The sequence below is a fragment of the Odontesthes bonariensis genome, chromosome 22 (assembly GCF_027942865.1).
Source record: "Odontesthes bonariensis isolate fOdoBon6 chromosome 22, fOdoBon6.hap1, whole genome shotgun sequence".
Lineage (NCBI taxonomy): Eukaryota > Metazoa > Chordata > Actinopteri > Atheriniformes > Atherinopsidae > Odontesthes > Odontesthes bonariensis.
This window is the reverse complement of record NC_134527.1, coordinates 21650881-21675714: the sequence shown is the minus strand read 5'-3', so window position 1 is coordinate 21675714 and position 24834 is coordinate 21650881. Positions and strand designations below refer to the sequence as shown.

Here is a 24834-nt window from a genome sequence, read left to right as displayed (position 1 = left end):
TCCGCTAGATTGTTCCCCAGCCCGCTCCGTTAAAAAACGCAATTGACGTCTATAGACGTCTTTGGCAGTCAACGGTTGTATTTAAATTGACGTCTATAGACGTCAATGGCAGCCAATGAGTTAAATCCAGGCTAGAAACAGTTCTGTTTAGCTGTGCATGATATGACACCTGAAAGTATTTTATCTGCACTCTTCACTTTTTAATTAATGATTATTTTAATGGGTTTTTAATATATATATTTAAATATATATATATATATATATATATATATATATATTTTTTTTTTTAATGATTTTAGTGCCTTCTTGTGATTTTATGTAGCTGTAAAGCACTTTGAATTGCCCTGTGTATGAATTGTGCTCTATAAATAAAAATGCCTTGCCTTGCCTATAACATGACTGTCTTGTGATATGTGAGTAAAGGCTGGTCTGGAAGACAGCGTTGAGGCATTCATTATGGCAGCATATGGACAGGTGCTGAGCCCAATAGCAATAGAGGTGTGTTGCACCCAGAATGTGGATTATACAAAAAGGCCTGCGAAACAGTTTAGCACATAGATTGGGGTGGCCGTGGCTCAGCTGTTACAGGTGCTCCTGTACACCAGTCCTATATAAGGAACTGTGTCTGATGTCTTCTTCAATTCCCCAGCAGAATGGGATGTCTGCATGGTTGACAGTTTTTTTTTCTTTCTTTTGCTCCATATATGCTTGTGTTTTTTCATAAATTAGCACCTTTGAAAGTATTCAGAATTGGCTGTAAGTTGCTTTATGCGCAACGCATCTATAGTTTGACGGATCATTTATCAATTATCAGAAAAAGTTGGAAATTATAACAAGCACGGTCACATCTCTGTTAGTTTTTCATTCGTTTGAAATTGCAACTTAGGCTACTGTAGATTCACATGAGGTTGTGTATAAGTTACACGTTTCTGAATTTGTTGATTTAAGCAGAACAGTACAACAATACTCGTTTGAAAATTGTATTTAACAGATGATTTGACATTGTTGAGTAGCAATGATTATTAAATCTGTATTATAACAAGATGAGGTTGATTATTTTTAGAGGTTGTTTTATTGAAACTCACTGTTACAGTGCACAGCTTTGCACTTCAACAATGGAGGTCCGTAATGCAGAAAAATGAAGGGAAAAAGGCCCTGGCTACACAGACCGTATATGTGTTTGCAGCATTGGACCATGATTGTTTTGGTCTTTATGAGAATGGCTCACACATAGAAAATCACCTCGTCTTTCTTTTAGGAAAAAATGAAAGTGGTGGCCGTAAAACAATACACTCCTTCTCTGTTTTACCTCCAGAAAGAAGCGGGGGCTCTCGGGCATAAAAGTGAGAGCTACGACTGCAGAGACGCACGGCAGAGCACACACCACCACAAACACTCGCCAACTGTGGAACTGGTAGGCCGATCCCATGCTGAAACTCCATCCTGCGCACAGAATGAGTCACAGAGAGGGACACAAATGTCAGTCAGAAACAATTAGGTGCTTGACCAGGTCACCAGATGCAACCTGTAATGTGAAAATCATGAAAATTGAAACAAACACAAAAATTGAATTGGGCAGTTTCTTTTGTATTCGTTCAAGCTTGAACAAATTGAAGGTTTACGATTCAGTCTATTACTAATGGACAAACGTGTAGCGTTTCTCTGCCACACACTGATATTAATTAACCTTTAAGTCAACCACTTCCCTCGTGTCACTGCACACACTCAGCACATAGAGTGTTTCTTCTTTGTCTTTTTCTCACTATTTATTAACCGTTATAGGAATGAAAAGAAAAAAAAAATGTATTCTTCTTAGCTGCTTTCTTGTAATTGCCTTTTAGGCGTTGCTTTAGGGGACTCCTGTGGTGTTTGATTTCCCGTTTCAGGACAGTTGTCTAATGTCTCCAGATTGACAGTAAGATTATTAAATTAGATTATTAATCAGTAAACAGAATGACCGTGAGGTGATTGTTTGGGTGTTACAACATGCAACAGGTTGAACAGCCAGTGGAGTGTGAAGATTAAGACAATCCTGTAAAGTTTGCCAGTATTCAAGGATATAACAGAACGATTCTTTGCAGGCTTTTCTATTGCACAATCGCGTGATCCTCTTTGACTGTCTTTGCCAGGCATACACTCATCTTTCATTAGTCCGTTTTTTTGTTTTAATAAACAGAAATCTCGAGTGTCATAATGCAACATTGTATGGCAGTTTTCCATCATGTATCGAAGCTTAACATAACAACTGATAACATGGACTCTGTCTCACAAAACTAACATTATTTGAGCCCTTTTATCATCAGCATGTGCCCGCTGATGGCAACATAGGGTGAATTTTTAACTACAAACATCTTCTGCAGTTTTTTTTAATTTTTTACTGTACAAGCCGGTGAGGAGTGCCTGAACGCCTCATTAGTGTAGTACCCATGAGTTTTTCAGACTTTGGGAGGAGGTGGAGACTCTCAGGCTCGCTGAAGGATGTGACCGCCATTCTGTTTTTCTTGGATTTGGCAACATGCATACACACTACTCAAAACATAGTAGGTCACAGAAGTAAAGCAAAACTCAGAATTCTCATCTAATTGGTACAAGTAGCGCAGTAGCAGCAAGAGAGCAAGTAAATACATTTTTCCATTTTTGGACTTTTTTAAATTGTGAATCTGCTGACGGCTAAATTAAAAACACATGACTGAATGCACAATAGACATTCAACCTGTTGAAACTCAATGAATGTAACTATATTTCTATATAGTGAATGACAGCAAACATAAAAAAAAAAGCCATCAGTGTTTAAATGCTTAAATTATATGTTGCAGTGAAAAACAGCTGGGAAACTGATTCTTTAAATCTCTGCAGCATTTTGTAGTACAGTAGATCCACTTTGTACCTTTTTATTTAAGTTTCAAGAACTTTAAGCATGGAGACGATAAAAAAATATATATCAGAGCTAAATAATGCTCTGAAAGATTCCCAAAAGTGGATTAAAAAAATATGCTCATGAGTGTATCTAGCAGCCGCGGCCGCTGTATTTGGGCAGGATGGGCAGAGCCCCGCCTTCCACACCCCAACCTTTCTTTTATAGATAAAATATAGATAATTATAAATTATAGATAAAATATTCATTTCAACTTCAATCACAGTGGGAATCGTATTACACCATATTGTGGCTTGTGACGGACTTTGCGAGTGGAATCTGTTTTTATTTTCGCTGAAATATAGCCTACCTCCAGTGTGGCTGCTTAACGTTAGATCTATGGCCACTGGCCAGGGCAGATGCCTGGTCTGCCCTCAGCTAAGCCCGGCCCCGCCGCCCCTTCTTAGAACTCTCGAGCACATTCTACCAATCAGAATCACTGTAGGCCCCTACGTAGCATAATATCATGTAACATTTAGCGCACCTGTATAGATGCTACTGGGGCAGGTGTATGATCTGCCCTGGACATGGAAAGGACTCAAAGGGTTTAAGAAATATTACTCCGCCCATCTAGCCAGTGGAAACTTCAGTGCCGCCAAATTCCCCTACAAACTTGTTGGATAAAACGGATAACTATGTCGGATTTGATGAAGGATATTGGCTGTTTAATCCGGATTCACGTTTGTGGTAGGTAAAGATTTTACTTTATAGTTGCTATCTTACAAAGTTTAAGTGATTGTGAACGAAGTCTTTGCAAAATGGGAAACTGGGAGTGATTTAATGAAATATCCTAGCTTGATGAGCAAAGCAATGTTGAGACAGTAAACAATGTGTTGACAGCTTCGTACATGTACAGTAGGTTACTTGTCTGCTAGCTTAGGTTGGAGCACTGTCGGTGTGTGTGACATGAAGCATTTTTCGAAAAAGGCAAAAAAACACGAGTCCAGCAAGGCGCATCTGAATTGTGCCATGAAATTAGCCATGCAATGCTTTGCGACAAGTTTCCCTCTAATTGAAACGTAGGCAGTATTAATTCCTTTCACAAACTTTCTCTTCGCTCATTTTCACGTGGCTTTTGTGTTTGTTGTATGGCAAACTTTTATGCGAGTGGTTGCATAGACTATTGGCCTATTGCGTATGCTCCATAAAAGCTTGCATTTTGATAACACAGATCATCTGCCCCGCCTATTTTCCAGACCACGAGCCGCTACTGGTATCTCACTAATCATACCATAATAAATAGTGGGATAAATTTATGAGAAAAGCTAAAGATTTTTGAATGGGAGTCGAAAGGAACCAGAGATGTTCTGGGGTCAGTGTCTTAATGCTGTTTGTACGCTCACTATTTTACTGGCTCAATTTTTCCCTACAGGCTATTGTTTTCAATAGCCTTGTGTTCAGTATTTGCTCCATTTAAAGGAGAAACTTTTACGGTCAAAATCAAACTCGTGTATCTGCTTGGTTCCAAAAAAAATACAGCATATTGTTCACCAACAGTTTGTGAGAGAATAGTCGGGGACAATCGAGTCTGAACTCTATTCATATGGTGCGTATCAAAGAATCAGCATCGACGCGGTGTGTTAGTAAAGAAGCTGAATTTGGTGTGAGTGTATGTGAGGCCTGTGGGGCTGCTCGAGCCTGTATGAGTACAAACCTCATTAGGGGGATTACAGCTATAATGGACTGGAGAGGATGGCTGACTGATTCAGACAGTCAGCGAGATTTATGTCCCCACTCTACAGGAAGTGAGCGCCGCTAAAACACACATTCAGCACACACGCACAAACACGCACACTGTCCTTGGTCATTGTTCATGTTTGGACATGAAATTTAAATCATAGATGTGTTCATGATCACACACACACACAGAATCACACAGAGAAAAGACATTGTCAAAGCACGACTTACATCCGTCACTGCATCACACACGTTGCAGGTAAAGCTGGACACAGCGGGCTACAAGCATTTTGTTCGTTAAAACTAGCCTGTTTTCTCTGTTAGAGGTTAAATATCTTATAGAAAGACAAAGTGGCACTCTCTCTAACACACACACACACACTTATCTGGCCTTTGTCCACCAGTCAATGCGGAGAGCACTGCGGCGGAACCTATTACCCACACTCCACTGCATCTTGAAGAAGAAATGTGTTAAAACACTGGCGTCTGATCAATTGACCTCAATTATGAGCCCCTGCAGGCGTTCTTACGGTCACTCACACGAATAAAGTTTGTGGCTTTTTTTAAGATGGAGGCTTATGGGCTTGGGTACATCACATGCAGTCTTAACATGATGCATGTAGATATTTTTTGGCCTGTTTGAAACATGATGTGCAGACTTTGAAGTGTTTCAATCTAAACTTTTGAATAAACTCTCTTACTTTTCTTTGACTGGTACTTTTTGTGGTAACTAAATCATAAATTGTCTTTACTTTTTGAAGTTACAAGAGACTGTGCTTCTCCCAAAGTGTGCCCAAGTGGCTTTTGTTCATGATACGGCCAAAGATTCACACTATTCATTCTAAATTCACACTAAACTCTTTCCTTTGGACCTGAGCGCTTCATGACAAAAAAACATCTAGTTATATAGTCAATCTAGATGGCATTTCCTTGGATTCTAGTGCTACAGTGAGTAACCTTGGAGACATTTTTGTCCAGAATCTGTTCTTTGAATCGCATATAAAACCTGTTTCCAGGACCGCCTTCTTTCACATTCGTAACGTTGCCAAAATCAGGAACATCCTGTCTCAGAGCGATGCAGAAAAACTGCTCCATGCATTTGTTACTTCAAGATTGGACTACTGTAATTCGTTATTATTGGACTGTCCCACAAATTCTCTCAAAGCCTCCAGCTGATCCAAAATGCTGCAGCCAGAGTTCTGATGAGAACTAACAGGAGAGATCATATTTCTCCAGTTTTAGCTTCTCTTCATCGGATCTCTGTCAAATCCAGAATAGAATTTAACATTCTTCTCCTCACATACAAAGTTCTTAATGACCGAGCTCCATCATATCTTAAAGATCTCATAGTTGGGTATTTTCTCAACAGAGCACTTCGCTCTCCGGCTGCAGGTTTACTCGTGGTTCCCAGAGTTTCAAAAAGTAGAATGGGAGGCAGAGCCTTCAGTTATCAGGCTCCTCTCTGTGGAACCAGCTGCCAGTTTGGGTTCAGGAAGCAGACACCCTCTCTACCTTTAAGATTAGGCTTAAAAAAAGAAAAAATGTTTTTCATAAAGCTTATTAGGGGTGAAACGCCCCATAGTTAGGCCGCTATAGACCCAGACTGCTGGGGGACCTCCCATGATGCACCTCTCCTCCCTCTCCATGTGCATCTGACAGTATTGTTGTCATTAACTTGTGTTTCTCTCTCTCAGCAGGTATCTGTGGTCTGGTGTTGTGGTGCTTGTTGCCCCCTCTTTTCTGTCCTCTCAACCCCCAGCTGGTTGAGGCAGATAGCCACCCTTCCGGAGTCTGGTTCTGCCACAGGTTTCTTCCTGTTAAAAGGGAGTTTTATTCTTTCCACTGCCGCCTTGTGCACGCTCAGGATGGGAGATTGGATTGAAGAGAAGTTTCTATGCATTGTGTTAGTTACCTTAGATAGGCAGCTTTTTAAAAAAAAAAAAAAAATGTTTTTATGATTGGCTTTATATAACTTGGACTAATTTGGAATTTAATTAATTGGATTTGACTGTATTATGACTGCATTATAATGAATTGGATTGTAATTATCTTAAAGTGGACTGTAAGACAATGTCACGTCATATGACATGAATAGATTACGTTTTTTAAGAGATTGTTTGTCGTTACCTTGTAGTTTTCATATTTATTCATTTCGTACTGCTCCTGTTTTACATTAAAAGCATTATATTTGAAAATTATGCATTGGTGTTTACTGTGCAGAGAAGAAAAAAGAAAACATATTTGACTCCAATATTACAACATTTTAACAAAAATATGAGAATATTTAATGGAAATTTAAATCGTTTTTATTTATTTTTTTGACAAATCTTAATCTTGACATAATCATGTTATGGTGTGTGAAAAAAAAAACTCCTGTTGTTGTCCAGCATGAAATAATATAGCTACAGAAAGAAAAAAAATGTTTGTTTTATTACTGACTGACTTTTTAACCGAAGCAGCTGGTTAAGAGACGGTCAAGTCTGTTTTCAATGCATGGGCTACCCATTTATCCTCACTTTCTGAACCACTGGGGAAGTGCTCTATGGATTCATTTTTATCAATAACCATATGTGATGCACAAAAAAACTTCATGTGACACTTACCAAAAACTAACTGGTTGGAGGAGAGGACAGAGATTCAAGTTCGAGCTTGAGGCAGCTTTTCTTCCTTTTATTTTGTTATTTTGATGTCCTTCGCTCAATACGGCTGTATTACTTTGTTTTCCACGTTGTCATGGTAACATGTTATCATGCTACCAGCCAAGGAAACCCTAAATGTCCATACGTCACTGTTCGGGGGTACATTTTGTGTTCAAAACCAATGCAGTGGGCTCCTGACCAAGTGTCAGTTTGTGATGACATGGAACTGAAAAAGGGTTGGGCCCACCAGTTTGTCTTCAGCTGTAACAGATGGGTGGACGTACACTGCTGCCTCTGTCTCTCTCTGATGGAAGGTTTATTCCTGCTTTGTATGTAATGTTCTCTTCATTGGTCTTTCATGGCCAAAGAGAGGAATTAATTACCTGAACTAGTTTTTTCTAACATGTTAAAGAGACATTGTTTCCTCACCCCAGATAAGAAAACCCCCAGTAGTGGTGCTTAATCAACCTGGTGTCTACACATCTATAGAGCCACAGACTCACAGGCCAGAGGAGACGGTGTCCAGGAGCAGACTTCATTATATCTGATCAGCATCGCCCTGAAAATGGGGGAAAAAAAAAGCATCGCCTATTCTCCCCCTCCTCTTTTACGCCATCTCTCCCTTTGCTGTCTCTGCCTCCCTTTAGCTCTCTGCTGTATCCCTTCACCTTTCGATTATCCCCCAACACAGGCCACATAAATCAAGTGAACTCTCCACCTCTTCTCCTCCTAATCTCTTTCTCTGCCTTTCTTTCCTCATTCTCGTGCCTCCGCAGCAGATTGATTTCACTTTAATCTTTTTTTTTTCCCGATGTTATGACACACACCTCCTCCCTGCTCTGTTATTCTTCAGCGCACACTCTGTATACAATATGGGATTTGCTAAATGAGCCAAAATTGTATCTATTCCATTTTTAAGGCCTCATAAACATCCATGGAATCAGCAAAATGTGTATTATGCATATCATATGCAGTGTGAAGATCACAGCATGTTGCTCCTGCACAATTTTAGTCATGCTAAAAAAAAAAAAAAAGACCAAACTCTTTCTACTGCCTGTCTGATACACCCCCGTGCAGCTCCGTGTACCGATTTTTGTGATCAGTTTACTGTGCCTGATCGTGAAGGCTGACATATGCTTTGTTTTTTCTGCTGCCGTTTTCCACCTTCACAGCCACCGTCCGTCTGTTTGTTGTCTGCACCCCTGGAGGCTATTGATTTTTAACTGATCCCGACAACTGGAGAAATATTTCCAAAAGCTCCCTGAGTGTTATGTGTCACGGTAGTGTGTGAGCTTCACATTGGCAGGAGAGTAGAAGTAGCTTTATGGCCTGGACCACCGCTTCGGCTTACTTTACCCTTACTTTTCACAATGCTGGTTCAGCCTCTGTACCCCGTGGACCATGTCAGGTCATGTTTCAATTACCTGACCTGACAATTACAGCTCACAACTACCCCTTTTGTCAAGCATACAGTCCAGGTTTCACGTATAGAAATGTTAAACTAAAAAGCCCATACACTTGAAATGTGAAAGTCTGACGCTTTAATTTGATTATCAAATAACAATACCAACGCAGTCTTTTGTTGTTTAGTTCTTTCCTCTCATTTGGTTATCCGAAGAAGGTCATTTATGCTTTTATGTCCTTCCCACTGGATTTTTGTAATGGATTTTATTCTTGTCTCTGGAACAAAATAGGCATAGGAGGCTGTTGCCATCATTTCACACAGGTACTACAATCATCCACTGTTACACTTTTATAAAGTCAAGGTACCAACAACTAGAGAGCTTAAAAATGGTAAAATGTCCCGCAGCAGCGTTTTGAAGAAGTTGATATCTTTCTGTTATTTTAGATTAACTTGCCCATGGCACATTTGCTCATTTAAAAACAATTTGAAATCATTTGTCTTTTACTTAAATGTTATATTTTAAACTAGAATGTATATCATATTAAATAGCATGTAGACACATCCTACAGATGTGAGAAAACTATCTTAGAGATGTTAAAGATCCAGTGTGTAGAATGTACCAACATCTAGTGACACAAAAGGCTAATGGCAATCAACTGAATACCTCTCGACTAACTCTTTTGTCCTTTATGGGATACAGTAGTGACATGGCCTGAAGGAAAATCTTTGGATATAAATAGGTGACAGATTTCCCTAAATAAAACAGAACCAATGTATAAAACACAAATCGATGTGGATCTTTCAGTCCTTCACTGAAATGGTTCTAACTGTTAATTCTAATTATCCTGATCAGGTCACTTTTGCTTTTAAATCATTTTCTTTTCATTATTCTGCTACTATTTTATGTATCTATTTTAATAGAAAAGACTTTCAACATATTTAAAGGGAAAATATTATGTAGTTCAGGTTTTAATCCAAAATTCAGATACTGAGTCTTCCGAATCGAGGGCAAGGTCACCGTTTGGAATTTAGAAAGTACGTTTGGCTCTCATGTCTCAAAGTTGCATAGATATGACTGCTACATTAAGCCAGAGCGGTAACTCACCATAGTGTGGGATAATGGCCCAGGCCATGGCTGAGGCGTAAATTCCTCCAATCATCCAGAACATGCACAGCCAGCTCAGATGCTCGCCTCGCTTCTCTCGGGCCAAAACTTCCGCAAAGTATGAGAACACTATCGGCACGGCTCCACCAATCCTGCAAATTTGGTTTGCCACAATTAGCTACACATCCTTCAATATCATTTAATTCTTTTGACCATGTTCTTTCAATTTGATCATAGACAAAAAGCAGGATTCTTGCAGTTCTAGTTTTTGTTCTGTTCCCTTTGAAAATGAGCCTCAATTAAAAAAAAAAAAAAAAATCAAATCATGTCACAGAGCAGATTTCCAAATGAAACTACATTTTTCCATTTTTTTTTTCTTCAGACTATCTGCGTGAAACAGTAACATTGTCTACTCGTTCTTAACTTTAGTTTGGAATCACGCAGGGTATTACTGCCATGATGCTTCTTTTGCTCTGTCCTGTAATGTTTTTGTGCTTTTAAATCAATATCTTCATTGCAGAAAAATTGTCTCATATTACACAGTACGGCACTGATCCAATGACACTAATGAAAAAGCTGCACTGAGCTGGACATTCAGTGAGGTGTCAGAAGAGTCAGCAGAGGCCCATCTGTGACTGCAGTATGTGTTATAATTATCACGATACCATTGCCTTTACTAAAGCTAAACAGAACTTATTTCTGCTTTCTTGAGACATAAAATACAAATACAGACAAAGATTTTAGTTATTTCTGTGGGTTAACAGCTGTGAAATAGAACAAAGCTACTTCTTATTCTCTCTAAACTGCCTCAGGATATATTTCTACTCTAACATAAAAGTATTAGTTGTTTTTTTTACATCTGTACAGTATCAGTCTTTTCTTTCTGGTAGCATGCAACAGTTATAGGATTTCATGTAGAAATGTAGACTTCCTTATGATAAATAGGAGCCAACAACCAGTTTTCTTAGTTTAGTATTAGGATTAGTAGCTGAGAAGTATCAATAATACAGTACTATGCATAAGTCTTGGCCCACTCCCCCATCTCTTAATAAAAGAAGTCCAAATATGAATGTAAATACAATACATAAAAGGTAAAAACTGAATTTTACCATTCCAAAAAGCTTTAAAGTCAATATTTGGTATGATTGACTTTTTTCTCCAAAACAACCTGAACCCTCTCTGACAAGCTTTCTGTCCTTTCTTTAAGTAGTCTTCAGGAATAGTTCTCCAGTCTTCTTGAAGGACATCCCAAAGCTCTTCTTTGGATGTCGGCTGCCTTTTGTTCCGTTCTCTGTCAGGATGATCCCACACTGCTTCATTAATGTTGAGGTCGGGGCTCTGGGGAGGATTCATCCCTCCATAAGACCTGCTGCCACTGATTTTCAGTCCACTTCTTGTGTCATTTGGCACAGCTCAGCCTTTTCTCCCTGTTTCCCTTCCTTAAGAACGGCTTCTTGACAGCCACCCTTCCATGGAGCCCATTTCTGAGGAGGCTTGGGCCAACAGTAGATGGATCAGCTGAAGGTCCAGATGCATCTCTCAGGTCCTGTGTCAGGTCTTTGTTGGATGTTTTCCTCTTTCTTAAGGACATCACTTTCAGATACTGTTCATCTGCTGTAGATAGTGTTTTAGGCCTGACACTTCTTCTTTTGTCCTCCACTTGTCCAGTTTCCTCAAATGTTTTAAGGACACACTATCTGTTAAACTGTGTTTTCTTTGGTGTTTTTCATAGATAAAACCAAAGAAATGGGAACAAATGACGTGTCTTTGTAACAGGCTGCTGGTAACAAAGTGCCTAAAGATAAAATTTTAAATAGATTATTTGCTAAGTTGTCTGTTATGTGTAGACACAACACTGGTACATCCCTTGAGTTAAGTGCTTTTACTTGAATGATTAATTCTTCCGAAAACGGTCAGGTACAAGGACTAAATTGTAAATGAGTAAATAGCGGCAACATTTTTTTTTTTTTTTATTCAGAAAGCCTGGAGAACTATGCAAGATCAAACAAATGAGGAGTCGCTCAAGATTTTTGCACAGTACTATGATTTAAATTTATATAGTTTCATTCATACTAAGATTTTAAGCTTTGATATACAAAAGATCAAAACTTCTGTATGTAATGGACAGCAGACATAACATGAACTTAAAGCCTGATGTACTCTGCACAACTAGATGTCACATGGCTCACTCAAGCAACCAACTGTGACATTTCTATTTCTACTGTGATTGCATCCATGCACCATGAGCTATTTCGTGTGAATGTGAAGAGCATGGAAACGGTCTGAGCAATCACAGTCTTCTTGTTTCTTGACAGAGATACCAATATTACACAGTCCAACACATCTGAATGTTGCAGGCTGGAATGAATTAACACTAGGCCTGGTTTTCATGGGATTATACATGATAGGAAACCTGAGAACATGATATTTCAAAGTTGTTGAATTTGAATATTTCTTTCAGATCAAACTAAGTAACATTACACAAAAGAAATATGATGACCTTTCTCTAAAAATGAAAAAAAGATTCCCTATTTTAGCCTTATTTAAAAGATTACAGAAACTGTATCTGTGCAATTTGACCAGATGGCACTTTGAATCTCCCTTTCTTTCCTGGTTGCTGAGACGGCTTATGGTATCAAAGTTAATGAGGTAAGGAGAAGCTTAATGAAACAAGCGACATCTAGTCAAACTGGCAACAGCACTCAATGGCAGATTGTGTTTCTCCCAAGATGGAAATCTCAGCATTCCTTTGGTTAGCTGGTACCCTGTCACAAATGCCACTGGAGATACACACAGCACAGATCTGTTGGTTCAGGCCGTTTTTCACAAACATATTCCTCAAGGTATAAGCACAGTCATAAATATCTTCTTACACAATAAACCTGCTTCTGCATACAGGTTGAGAAATTAGCATAAAACAGCATAAACACTAAAAGTAACCAATTAAATATTTAAAGCCATTAAGATTGAAGCTGCTTTCTAGGCTGAAACACAGACTGTAATTAAACAGAAGTGGCTGCAAGCTGATACAGACTGAACCTGTATGTTGTGATGGCATTCTACGGAGACGTTCACTCATCCTGCAAACAAATCAAACTTAGGACTCTTAAGTACACCAGCTTGATTTTCACGCTGTTGCTTTGACACTTGTCTGTAGCTGAAGTGACGTGCTTTAAGTTGGTCACGTGAACACCTTAAGGTCCTCAAAAGCTCCATCTGATTGTAGAGTTTTGTCATCAGACTTAAGTCATCACCACTGGAACTTGAGGTTCATATACTGTATGAGCAGGTTGTCAGCGTTGGAATGTCATCTATCAAGGATAGATGGCGTTAAAATGCACAGATGTTCATTTATTGTGCTCGGCTCATTTCTGCAAACGTTTCTGTTTTGCTTTATTCCTTCCCCCGCACCCCACTCTGGGGATAAGGATGGGCTGATGGCAGGCAGTTACGATAACCTCTTGTCATATGCTTTGACTTTAGAGGAGGGGAAACAGCAGGGGAACCGGCGGGGGGGGCACAGGCTGCAGAGGGGGGAAATACTTGGAGTGGGTTTCAGAATCTTGTGGAGGGAAGGATGAACAGGAGGAAAATTCTGAAGAGAAAAGGTTAAGTGAACTCACCCAAAGCCGGACACCATGCGGCAGAAGAGAAACGTACTGTAGCCTTGAACGAAGGAGGAGAGGAAGGCGAAGAAGGCGTTGACGGACAGGGATATCAGCAGGCACTGTTTACGGCCCACCTTGTCTGACAGACCGCCCCAAAAAAAGGCTCCAAACATCATCCCCAGATAGACTATACTGCCTGGAGAGAGGGAAGACACAGAGAGGAAGAGGCAGGAAACCTTCATATCTGCAATCAGCTGTCTGTTAATCAAACTGTTGAGTGAATAAAACACATTCTACAGTTACAGGAAAGTGGATGACAATGAGCACTGCAACGCGCACCACAGGACAGTCTAACTGAAGCAAAACTCAAAGAAGAAATTCAGAGACTGCTGGATTAAAACCAAAAGCAGACTCATCGCACATTTCGATTGAGAAATAACATTCAAATGTTTTAATCAATTCTAGCTATCTAAGTGTTTTTTCACAAAGTTTGTAATGTGAAAGAAATGCCAAGTTACTCAAATCTGACCGTTACTTTAGCCAACTACACACTTAAAACTCATCATGTATGCTACATCCAGTCATCATCAACGAACGCACATAATCAATACAAAATTGAATCAAAATAATATGATCTAAATATATCTGCACATGTGCCTTATTTGAATAAAGCTTTTTCTTTTTTTTCCAAATATAGACATAAAGCTTCCACCTGCAGAATAAGCTCTAACCAGGTGCATTTACAGTGCTAGGTGCATAAAGAACGTGTACAACCGCTTCTCAGTCCAGTTTCACCTGAAAACTAGTAGTGCTGGAAGCTCGTTGGACCAAGGAAGTGATGTCATAATTACTGTGGAAGGTTTGACAGCGTGGGAAAGAAGAGAGTGGCAGGGAAGGTGCAGAGAAGCCCACCTTTTGCCAAAGCTTCACTATATGGCAGATTATCTTCTTTTTTTGGATGTAATGGAGATAATCGTGGTGAATGGGTCAGTCGCAGGAGTCTGCTGAGCTATGTGCTATATGTGCTATATATTCATATATGAAGGTGATGTGAAGTGACACACTAAAAGCAGTCTACCTGTGGATACACGTTAGCCATCAATGAAGTGAAAGTTTAAAGATATTTGAAAATTATTTTAAAATATTCTTGGCTAACGAACGGATGAGCCATCCGTCCATCATCCTATCCTCGTTCATAGGTGAGTATTCACCAATCAGATCTTTCCAAACAGAACCATATTGACCGCCGACACAAGCAAAAACGCCCCAGAAACAGTGACCAAACGGTCACCTTTCACCAATTACGATCTCACAAAAATCCTTCTTCTTTACAAGGTCAGTCTGGCATTGAAAAGCAGAGCATTTACTCTAGAAGCACAACTTTTTTCTTTGTTTCGGTGTTTATAATCCCCCAGTGGTAATATCTGATTCTGAGATTGATGGATCATCTGCAACTGCTGTAGACAGTGACTCAGTTATTTGGTGCTGGGCAGATAGTGCAGAGTGTGGGGGTTTGTCACTGCTGCACAGTTGTGAGCATAAAAACAAAGCGTGAAAAGAGCAGAGGAGCTGCAGAGTCGGGTGATAATTCTCTGAAAACTTGTGACATTGCAGGTATGGGTGTCCTCATAATGCAGTAGCCTGCTAAAGATCACCTTAAGCATTAACTGGGACTTTCCAAGTTCCTCAGTGGAGGAAGTGAGCTGTGGAAGGTGGCTCTGTTATTTCCAGCTATTGACAGAACACCGACAGGTTGTATAAAGTGTAAGTCTATATAAATAGCACAGCAGCGATCGATCAGCTGAACTTGGCTAGGGGCACTACAACACACCGGACCGAGCGTCCACTTCACAGCACTGTAGATCAGCTTGACTTTGTTTTGACCGCACCAGGTGTTTGGTATTCCACCACCTCTCTAATGATGCTCAATATGTCTGAGTTAAGATCAGTTCCACTGTCCAGGACAGGCACGATCAGTTTCAGATAAACATTTTGCACCACATCACAAAATGCTACACGAGTTTCAGTCTGCATTTTAATTGATATATTGATTGATATCTAACAAGGTAAATTGATATGCCTTTCGTAATTACTGGCAAAAACCCATTTTTTTGTGATATAATCCTTTCATCTGATTTATTCATTTCAGTGTGTACATTTTAAATCTTGGTTTCACAAATACACAGTAACTCACTGTAACAAACTATACGCAATCTATGACTGCATAAGGAAGAGAAAGAGGAAATGTTTGATAATCTAAAAATAACCTGCTGCTTTCTTCATCTTAACGTGACAAAATACAAATAGCCAACCGAGTTTGAATATATTTCCACAGATTACACAAAGAGAACATACTCAACGGCAAGGGAAAAGGCATTCGTGTCATACTTTGAATGCCTGAGACGGAAAAAGGAAGTTTTTACCGCTTTCGTATAATTAATTAAGGAAATCATTGTGCTCTTTTTAATGTTTTGTTTAACTGATGCTTTTAATTCAAAGTAACTGAGTAATTTCTGTATCGTAAACCCTTAAGCGATTAACGTAGTGAAATGCATTTTTCTTCAATGGATGAAACTTCCCTGTAGTTGGTCTGAATGGTGTGTACTCAGTTTGGTCAAAAGGCATTTTTAGAAGATGTATGAACCAGCATATATCTCGAAAACTTAAAAAAAAAAGATTTTGCTATGAACTAATTCACCGTGTTTTTTTTTTAGAATTGATTTTGTTCTAATTTTCTTTATGTCATTGAATTACACTCCAAATAAAAACCAAAGAAAGTGTTAAAACTGTACAAAAATCCCAGTTTGTCATCAATAATGTTTTGATTTAACTGGCATAAATCAAATCATGATACTCTCATAAGTGTTTCATTTAATTATTTCAATATCATATAACTGTCAATATCAAATATTATAGAATATAGAATAATAGAATATTATTATCAGAAAAAAAGCCTGCAACTTCTAAAGAAACCTGGTACTGTAAATAAAGTTGTCTGCCTTTTTTGAAGGATATACTATAACTAACCCCCGTGTGTAAAAATCATACAGCTTTTTTCGGTGATACATACACAGGTTTAGTATTAGTCATACTGTATATGAACTATCCTGCATCTCTATGTAGTAAACCCAAAAAGATAAGAATAAGTAAACGGTACAAAACAAAATTAGAAAAAAATATTCTTTGCCTTTTTCAAAAACTGCAACGCTTTCACACATTTTTTTGCATTATAGACCATATTCTATATGAGGTTTCCAGTTGAGTTTGTGATCCAGGTTAACCCCTAAAAATGTTACTTTAAATACCCGGTCAGACGAAACCCCATCTATAACTACTGTGAGTACATCATAATTCTCTTTTTTTCCAGATTTAGTTTTAATCAAATTTAAAGAAAGTATCTCATTAAAGCACTTCTAAATTTCAGACATTTTACATAACCATAGAGTCAGTAATCATTAAATTAGCCAGATTAAAAAATGTTTGTACCATCTGTGAACAGAAGAAACTGTAGCTGGACTTCCCAAAAAGAGCATTAAACATCTGCAGCTCATCCAGAACGCTGCTGCTAGAGTTTTAACCCGGACTAAGAGATCTGAACACATCACACCAGTTTTAAAATCTTTACACTGGCTTCCAGTCAGTCACAGAATAGATTTTAAAAGCCTGCTGATGGTTTACAAATCCCAGAACGGTTTAGGCCCAAAATACATCTGTGATATGTTCAGAGAATATAAACCTAGCAGAGCTCTGAGATCCAAGGACTCAGGTCAGCTGGTCCAGTCCAGAGTCCAGACTAAACATGGAGAAGCAGCATTTAGCTGTTATGCTGCAAACAAGTGGAACAAACTGCCAGTGGAGATTAAACTTTCACCAAATGTAGACATTTTTAAATCCAGGTTAAAACATTTCTTTTCTCATGTGTCTATGCATGAAATCTGCACGATATCTTTTAACTTATCTGGACTGTTGCTTGTTTTTAATATTTTTTAATTTAATTTAAATTATTTTATTTCTTTCTTTTTACATTCTTTTATGTATTCTTAATGCTTCTTCCACTCCCCGCAACAATGCTTTTATTTGATGTAAAGCACTTTGAATTGTTTTGTACATGAAATGTGCCATACAAATAAATTTGACTTGACTTGACTAATATTTTGGACACAAATGTCATTAATAGATTAAATAAAACAACACCAAGGCTTGTAGGACCCCGCATTTAATCTCCCTTTAAATTTAAAGCTCTTCAGGCGTGAATCCAGTTTGATTGTCTATAAAAGAAAGGATCTGTCTGCAGAAATGGATGATATGGCACAGTGGTTGACCTCGCGGTTGTGTTTCTAATTTTGGGAATTTGTACCTTTAGCGGCCTATTCGAAGTAAGGTGGGTTAATTTCTCTTCCTACTATCCAGCAGAACCGGCGGTCGTGGACTGGGGTGAGAGTTGTCCAGCCAATAAACAGTCTACTTCAGACTGTATGTGCTAATAAAAATGCTAATGCGTGTGGAAGTGAAGATGCAATTGTTTGATGAGGCATCAAGCGCCACAAAGAAAGCTGTCAGAGGAAAGCAAGCATTGTCTTTTTTTTCCCCCTCGCTGCGTTTGTGGTGATGGGACAGATATGCTGAAAGTGGAGGGTCTTATCACACTGCGCAGACATGATGCTGAGAGCAAGTGATTCATTACAGGTGACAGCCACTGGATCTTTGCAGTGCTGCTGCAGTAGTCGAGGCTCTCCTATAGGCAGCAGGACATGAAGAGGAGGCTACGCTACAGCTGACTTACGAATATCAAACTGCTGCATTCTGCACAAAGAAAGTGACATCCTCTGATTTATGTAGCAACATTTGAATGCTTGTACTAAAGGTGATGCTATCTGGGAGCAACACCGCCTTTGTTTTATGGCTCCGCTCGGCGTTTGTATGTGTAATAAAGGGGGTGGGTGATGGAGGTGATGATGCATCTGAGACGCAGTATAAATGCTTTTGAGATTGGATTTGTCATTTCCTGCAGGGTTCAAACTCAGGTCAGACCCTTAGGGGGTTTTATGTTAATCAGCAAAGGTCAGTTAAAAGCACAGGTACAGGGAAAAATGTAAAAAAAAAAACAGGCATCTATATTTATCCTGGTCAGTTTGTACTAGCAATACTTCGCATCTTCACAGATTTAGTCTTCCATCATATAGAGTGGATGTGAAAACCAAGGCTTGGTTTAAAAATAACAGCATCCTGGCTTAAAACCTTTTATTGAAGGGCATCCTGTACACTGTCGGCACTGCTACATAGCACAGCCCCCTCTTCGGTCCTCTTGGGTCTAGATGGCACACTTAGTCCTGCAAGTTAGGAGTAAGATCTTGCTGCCTAATAGAGCTCCTGTCACGCTTCTAATGAAATTTCCACATGTTAATGTTTGCAAAATGATGATATCTCCAGGTTTATTGGCACGTTCAACCGGGGAGGAGGCCCCAGTGTCACGCCCGAAAAGGGCCGTTCACACAAAAGAACCCAAATGCAGATTGGGACTGAGTGGGAAGATCAAAAAACAGTTTATTAAGAGGAGTGGCTGACATGTGTGTCGAAAGAGGTTTGTATCCAGTTCAGAGGTCCGTTTCACGAAGCAGGTTTAGTGAAAACTCTGAGTTGATTGACCCTGAAATGAGGGAAACTCTGAGTTTTCCGTTTCACAAAGAGAGGTAACTCAAACCAGAGAAAGAGGGGTAACTCTAGTCTTTTTCACAAAGAGAGGTAACTTAAGCTCTCGGTCAGTTACCGTAGTAACAGACTCTATGAACCTAACCTGGTCGGGACCAGGTTTTTCTCAATGAACCTCGAGTTTCTCTCTGTCTCCGCCCTCTTTCAGCCACACACGCCATTTAATTTCCTCATTCATTCAGTCAGCAGAGCGAGTTCTTCTACTTCTAGAAGTCCTTTAGGCACAGTAGGAGGTGACTTTTTCTACGAACATGGCATGTCCGTTTGACAACGATCCTGTGGATGAAGGTGCAGCATTATTGCGCAGAGAATTAAATATTCGTCGGGAGATGGTTATCAGACATAGATGTTTTAGCATTTACAGACAATTATTCTACAAGTGTGCTTCTCCCCCGCGGGATTGCACCTAAATGAAATAAATGAATGGGTTACCATTCAAGCAGTTTTCTCCTGTAATATTATTGTGATTGCAAAGGACTACATTTAAAGTTACGCTTCTGCAGCTGCAGCAGTGTTGCACTTCTTTCTAAAAACGTGTTGAAACTCGCCGTATGAGCACATTAAGATTTCCAATTCGAGGTTGGTGAAAAACGTAGCCCCTCCTCGAATCGAGGCTCCATTGATGCTGGCTTTTTAAAGTTGTGGTGCACGCGCTAAACTCAAGGTGAAACTACTCAGAGTTGATTAAACTCACTCAAATCAGCGTTTCTGGAACCGAAAACTCAGAGTTTTCTATCTCAGAGTAGATCAACTCAGAGTTCAGGAAAAGACTCTTTGTTTAACCTGCTTTGTGAAATGGGACCCAGGTGCTCACTGGGGAGAAACAGAGTGTCAACAAAGGCGGTTCAGGGGTTCTGTGGAAATCAAACTTAGAATGTAGTGGCTTACAGAGAGATCCAGACGGAGTGCACTGAGGGATGGGGTAGTCCAAGGCTGTGGTGTGACTGATCAGGAATAGTTGTGTGGCTGGCAGGCAGGAAGGCAGGCAGGGAGGTAGAAAGGCAGGCAGACAGGCGCAAAAGAGTAATAGGGGAGACTGGAAGTCCACAAAGCAAGAGCAACACCACAGGTAACTGTGAGACAATCTGGCAGAGATTGGAACTCCTGCTGCTCCTTAAAAAGCCAGCCAGTAATGGAGGCAGGTGGACAACAGGTGTGCAGACAGGAGCAGGCCAGACTCTGCCTGTACTTCCTGGAGGCCTGCTCCGCCCCGCCTAGAACTCAGAACGCACCACAACCAAGTGACTCATGACACCCAGGGCAGACCTAGAAGATGCTGGAGGGATTATATATGCTTTTTGGCCAGGGAGGGCCTCAGGATTCCCCAGGAGGAGCACAGGAGTGTTGTTGGGGAAGAGGTATAGCTGGTTGGATAGATGGATGGATGGATGGATGGATGGATGGATGGATGGATGGATGGATGGATGGATGGATGGATGGATGGATGGATGGATGGATGGATGGATGGATGATGTCAATGCCATGGTTGAGGTAGTGGGTGATATAAGTCCTATACCCTTTCCAAGATTGCTGGATAACACCCTGTCTTTCACTACCTTAGTCAGTTCACTTTTCTACTCTCATGATTTCCTACTTTTCTACTTCACTCCCACCAGCTAATGGTTGTGGTTAGTAAGAGTTAAGAATAAATAACCAGTTTAGAATTAATATGCGTGCTTATGGCCCTGTCACACTGTTGCGTATGAGAGAAGCATATGAGTTGCGTATGAAAATTATCACTCATACGCTGGTATACGCTGACATACGCCAGGGGAACGTTAGGCATAGGTTGTATACGTTTCAAGCACGCTGGCATACGTTGGCATACGTTGGCATACGCTGAGGCAGAAATAAATTTTTGAACATGCTCAAAACTTTTGTGCGTATGGTTAATATGCTAAGCATACGCTTGGCATACGCTGAATACGCTAGAGGTACGATATAGGTACGTTACTGATAGGTCGAGAACGCTGGACATAAATTGCCATATGTTGGCATGAAAGTGTACCGTACAGCTAGCGTATTTATAGCCTCCGCCCGTCTGCCGCCTCCATCTCCGCCCGTCTGGCGGAGCTGGAGGCGGCAGGCAACCGACGATTCACGGGAGCGGTCAGGAGGAGGAGTTGGGGATCTTGATCGCTCAGAAGCATGTAACTCATCAGCCGCAGGTGCATCAGGCATTTCAGCAGGTTTGGGTGAGAATGATTCTTGTGTTTTTTGCCTTTTCCTCGGCCCAGGAAACGACGATTGCTTCTTGGGAGGCATGATCGAGATGAATGTCTCGAGAGATGTTGATAGTGCGTCGTCTACTGCAATAATGGAGCAATGTGGAAAGGCTGCTGATATAGGCGCGTACGCTGGGCATGCGCAGTTCATATGCTACTCATACGCTAGTCATTCTTTATTTTCAAGGACTTTTCGTGCGTATGAAAATTATATTATTAATTTTCATACGCAACTCGCACGCTTCTCTCATACGCAACAGTGTGACAGGGCCTTTAGGTTTAGATGTTAATAAATACATGTTTAAGATCAGAAAAAATCTGCATTGCACAAAGTTTTATACTCATTGTTACCGTTCCTGTCACATGATGCAACTGGGTTGTGCCCAGTTGCCGAAAAAAATGCAATCTCACAATTATGAACTGTTGTCTACAATTACTGCCCAGTCTCATCAGATAACAAGCAATATGTACATTTGTCCACATCGCCAAAACTTAGTAGTTTCATAGTTGATGGTTGTAAATTGTGAGATGGCAACATATTGCTAGGCTGAATTGCTGAAGATCAGCAACATGCATTTTTAACATCTAAAGCAAACCATATATATTCATGCTAACCTTTAACAATTTGCAAAGAAGTATCAATCTTTTGACGTTTTACATTTCAGTGTTTAAAAGCAAGGACTTTTTCAGCTGTTTAACCCATTGTGACCTGAAGAAAAATCTGTGTCGTTTTACCTTTCAGGCCTGAAGCAACATGTCCCACTACCATTTTCTAAGCACACTGAACATTTCAATTTCTAAAAAATCTTAACAGACATGAAGCCAAAGTCAGCCATCTATAACAAAAGCTAATGGCTTAACTTCTTAAATGATTTTATGTCGTGATTCGAGTTGCTTTATAGGTTGAGAACAAAAATATATGAAAAAGGGAGTGAAGATTGAAAAATATGGGAATTTCCCTTCAATATCCCTGTTGGCTCATCCAAAGGAAACTGCTTCTATAGAAGGACAGAAGTGAGAAGTAAATTAAGCTCAAAGTAAGGAAAGCTTTAGCTGTGCAACACACTCATGAGGGGTCAAGAGAGCACCAGAAACACTGCCTTCAAGGAACAATTGTCAAAGACCAGCCATGAAATCAGTGAGGCTCAAGCTCCGGTAAATTCATATACACTTAAACGCTGACAGGAAGAGAAAAGGATAATGGTGGTCTTAATCTTCTTCTCAAGCAACAACAGACAGTGTCTGTGCTACTTTGAATGGTGCAATGTGCAGCTTTTCTCTATGACTAGAAGGATTATTTCAGCCAACTTGTCTTCAGCAGTCTCTACACATGCTGCGTTTTTCCTCAGTAATTAGCTCTTATGTGTGATTGTAATTCTCTCATGACACTTTAGTTTCCGCTCTGTTTTCTCTCCTCGCCGCCATGCAGTGTCCTGGCATGGATGAGAGGAGCGCCCAGGCAGACAGACAGCCGTCATCTCAGTCAAATCGAGCGCTTATTTCCTCAATGGAAACATTCAGGACTTTAAGGAAGCCCTTGAGGACTTCAACAGATAAAGCAATTCCCAGAGGAACATATGTGACTGATGGGTAGGTGAGGGATGAGACAGACAAGGGGCGGTAAGGAAGGAGGAGGAGAAAACCCCTGTGGGCACAGCACAGTCCTCAGATATTAATTACATCAACACCTGCTGATTTGTTTTCAAATCGGACTCAGTGAAGGAGTTCATCCACGGCATTTATCCACAGTCTATGCCCTATAATTCTAAGAAATCAGTGGAAAATTGTTACCTGACTCACACCTTGAGTCAAACGGATCTATAAACTACATATAAAGTTTAATAACTGGACCGCAGTGCTCAAGATGTGTTCAGGATGAGTTAGTTATTTTGTGTTCAGTTTCAGAGCAAGTACCCGGAAGCGGTAACTCAGTGAACTGAAACTGACGTATCTTTTTTTTGCTGTTTCTTTTTCCCTTCAAACAGAGCATTTGTTCTCATCAAAGGAACATTACACATATTTGACTTTAGATGCCAGGAATTTTGAATATGCTGACAAACGAACGATTATGTCTGAAGGTTCTTTGAGTGGGAGTACAAATTTTAAACCGTCGACACAAAAGCAAAACCTGTTCATTCTACACGTAGTGTTTGTATTGTTTTTGTCAATTTGATGTTACAAAAAAGAAACCAGATGCTAAAAAAATATATTGCCATTTTTGTTTTCTTTTTCTTTTTCAATGAGGATAAATGATGGAATGGAAAGGACCAAACAGGCTGAAAGCAGGATGGTGTCGAAACTAAAACTTTATGAAAAGCTAAAAAACTGCCAAGGCAGGATCAGTGAAATCAACAATAAACAAAACCCTGGAGAAAGCAGGACTGACCAACAGGGGACGCTCAGACAAGATATTAGCACTGACAATGATCTGGCACACAAGAGGTGATTAACCCTCTGAGGTCTATGATCGGGCCGGCGTGATCTGATCGCATGATGTCATTACGGTTCAGACCCCAGAGGGTTAAAAACAAGGTGCAGGTGAAGCAATCATTGACCAGGTATGACACAGGAAGGTAGCTAACCAGCAAACCCTTCAAAATAAAACAGGATGTGAGGTGACGAAAGAGCGAGAAGTAAACCGATGACAAACACAAAACTCAGAACACAGGGAATCCAAGAAATCAAAAGACAAACTCAAAATCAGCACACAACAATTCATAGACCACGACAGGATATATTATTGTTAACAATACACTTTTTAACAACACCAGCAAAATCTCTGTGTGTTTCCATGACCTTAGAAAAAGCTCCCTTTGTCCAGCTAAAACTTGACTTTTAAAATGCAGTACTTGTAAACTTGTCTTTGTTTATCGTACTGGACTGAATTTTCTCAAAGTCGGATCAACACACACACAGATAATGTAGTTGAGAGTCAAATATTCGATGGTGACTCGATAGTAACAGAAGAAGCCGGTAGCAAGAGTCGGTGTGCATCTCATTCAATGAAGAGATGTGCAGAGCTTGAATAGAATTGAAGGGAATCATTTGTTAATCCAAAAAAGGGAAATAAATTGTAACATGAAGAACCGAAAATAGTAGTTAGAAAAAGGAGGCAGCAAGACTACTTAAAGAGGGCACATCATCATCTATCGTAGTGGCCTTGGACGTACGTCAGTCAATCAATTGATCCCCTCCTTTTTTTGAAAACTGGGATTAAGAGACTAGACCTATTAAATGGCCCAATTGTTGAACTAACTGCAGCTCATCTTAGCTGCACATGTAAACTTATTAGTTGGTCCACCTTTTTGGTTCAGACTACATATCTTATATAATATAAAAACATTTTCATGGCTTGACTTTAATGATATTCAGACTTTTCCTGTGGCATCACCAACAGGTCAAAATTTCTTCAACATATCAGTGTCACAGGAGTGTGTTCCCAATTTGACAGGCACCTAACTTGTCTGGGTACCTAACTTATTGCACTTACTCTAGCACTAGTTATGCTCTTAGCCGGTTTTGGAATGAAATGCACTTATGATTTCTTGTGAC

General features: G+C 39.9%; 1 protein-coding gene across 2 annotated transcripts in view; it reads right to left on the bottom strand.

The window, feature by feature from the left end:
- The window catches only part of LOC142373237 (synaptic vesicle glycoprotein 2C-like), a 63562-nt gene that overhangs the window by 15971 nt on the left and 22757 nt on the right, over nucleotides 1-24834 (bottom strand). For both annotated transcript variants that reach the window (XM_075456403.1, XM_075456404.1), the window contains exons 3-5: nucleotides 13364-13544; nucleotides 9741-9892; nucleotides 1310-1443 (exon numbers count right to left, since the gene is read on the bottom strand). In XM_075456403.1, coding sequence (XP_075312518.1) covers nucleotides 1310-1443; nucleotides 9741-9892; nucleotides 13364-13544 — 467 coding nt within the window. The remainder of the gene's footprint in view (nucleotides 1-1309; nucleotides 1444-9740; nucleotides 9893-13363; nucleotides 13545-24834) is intronic.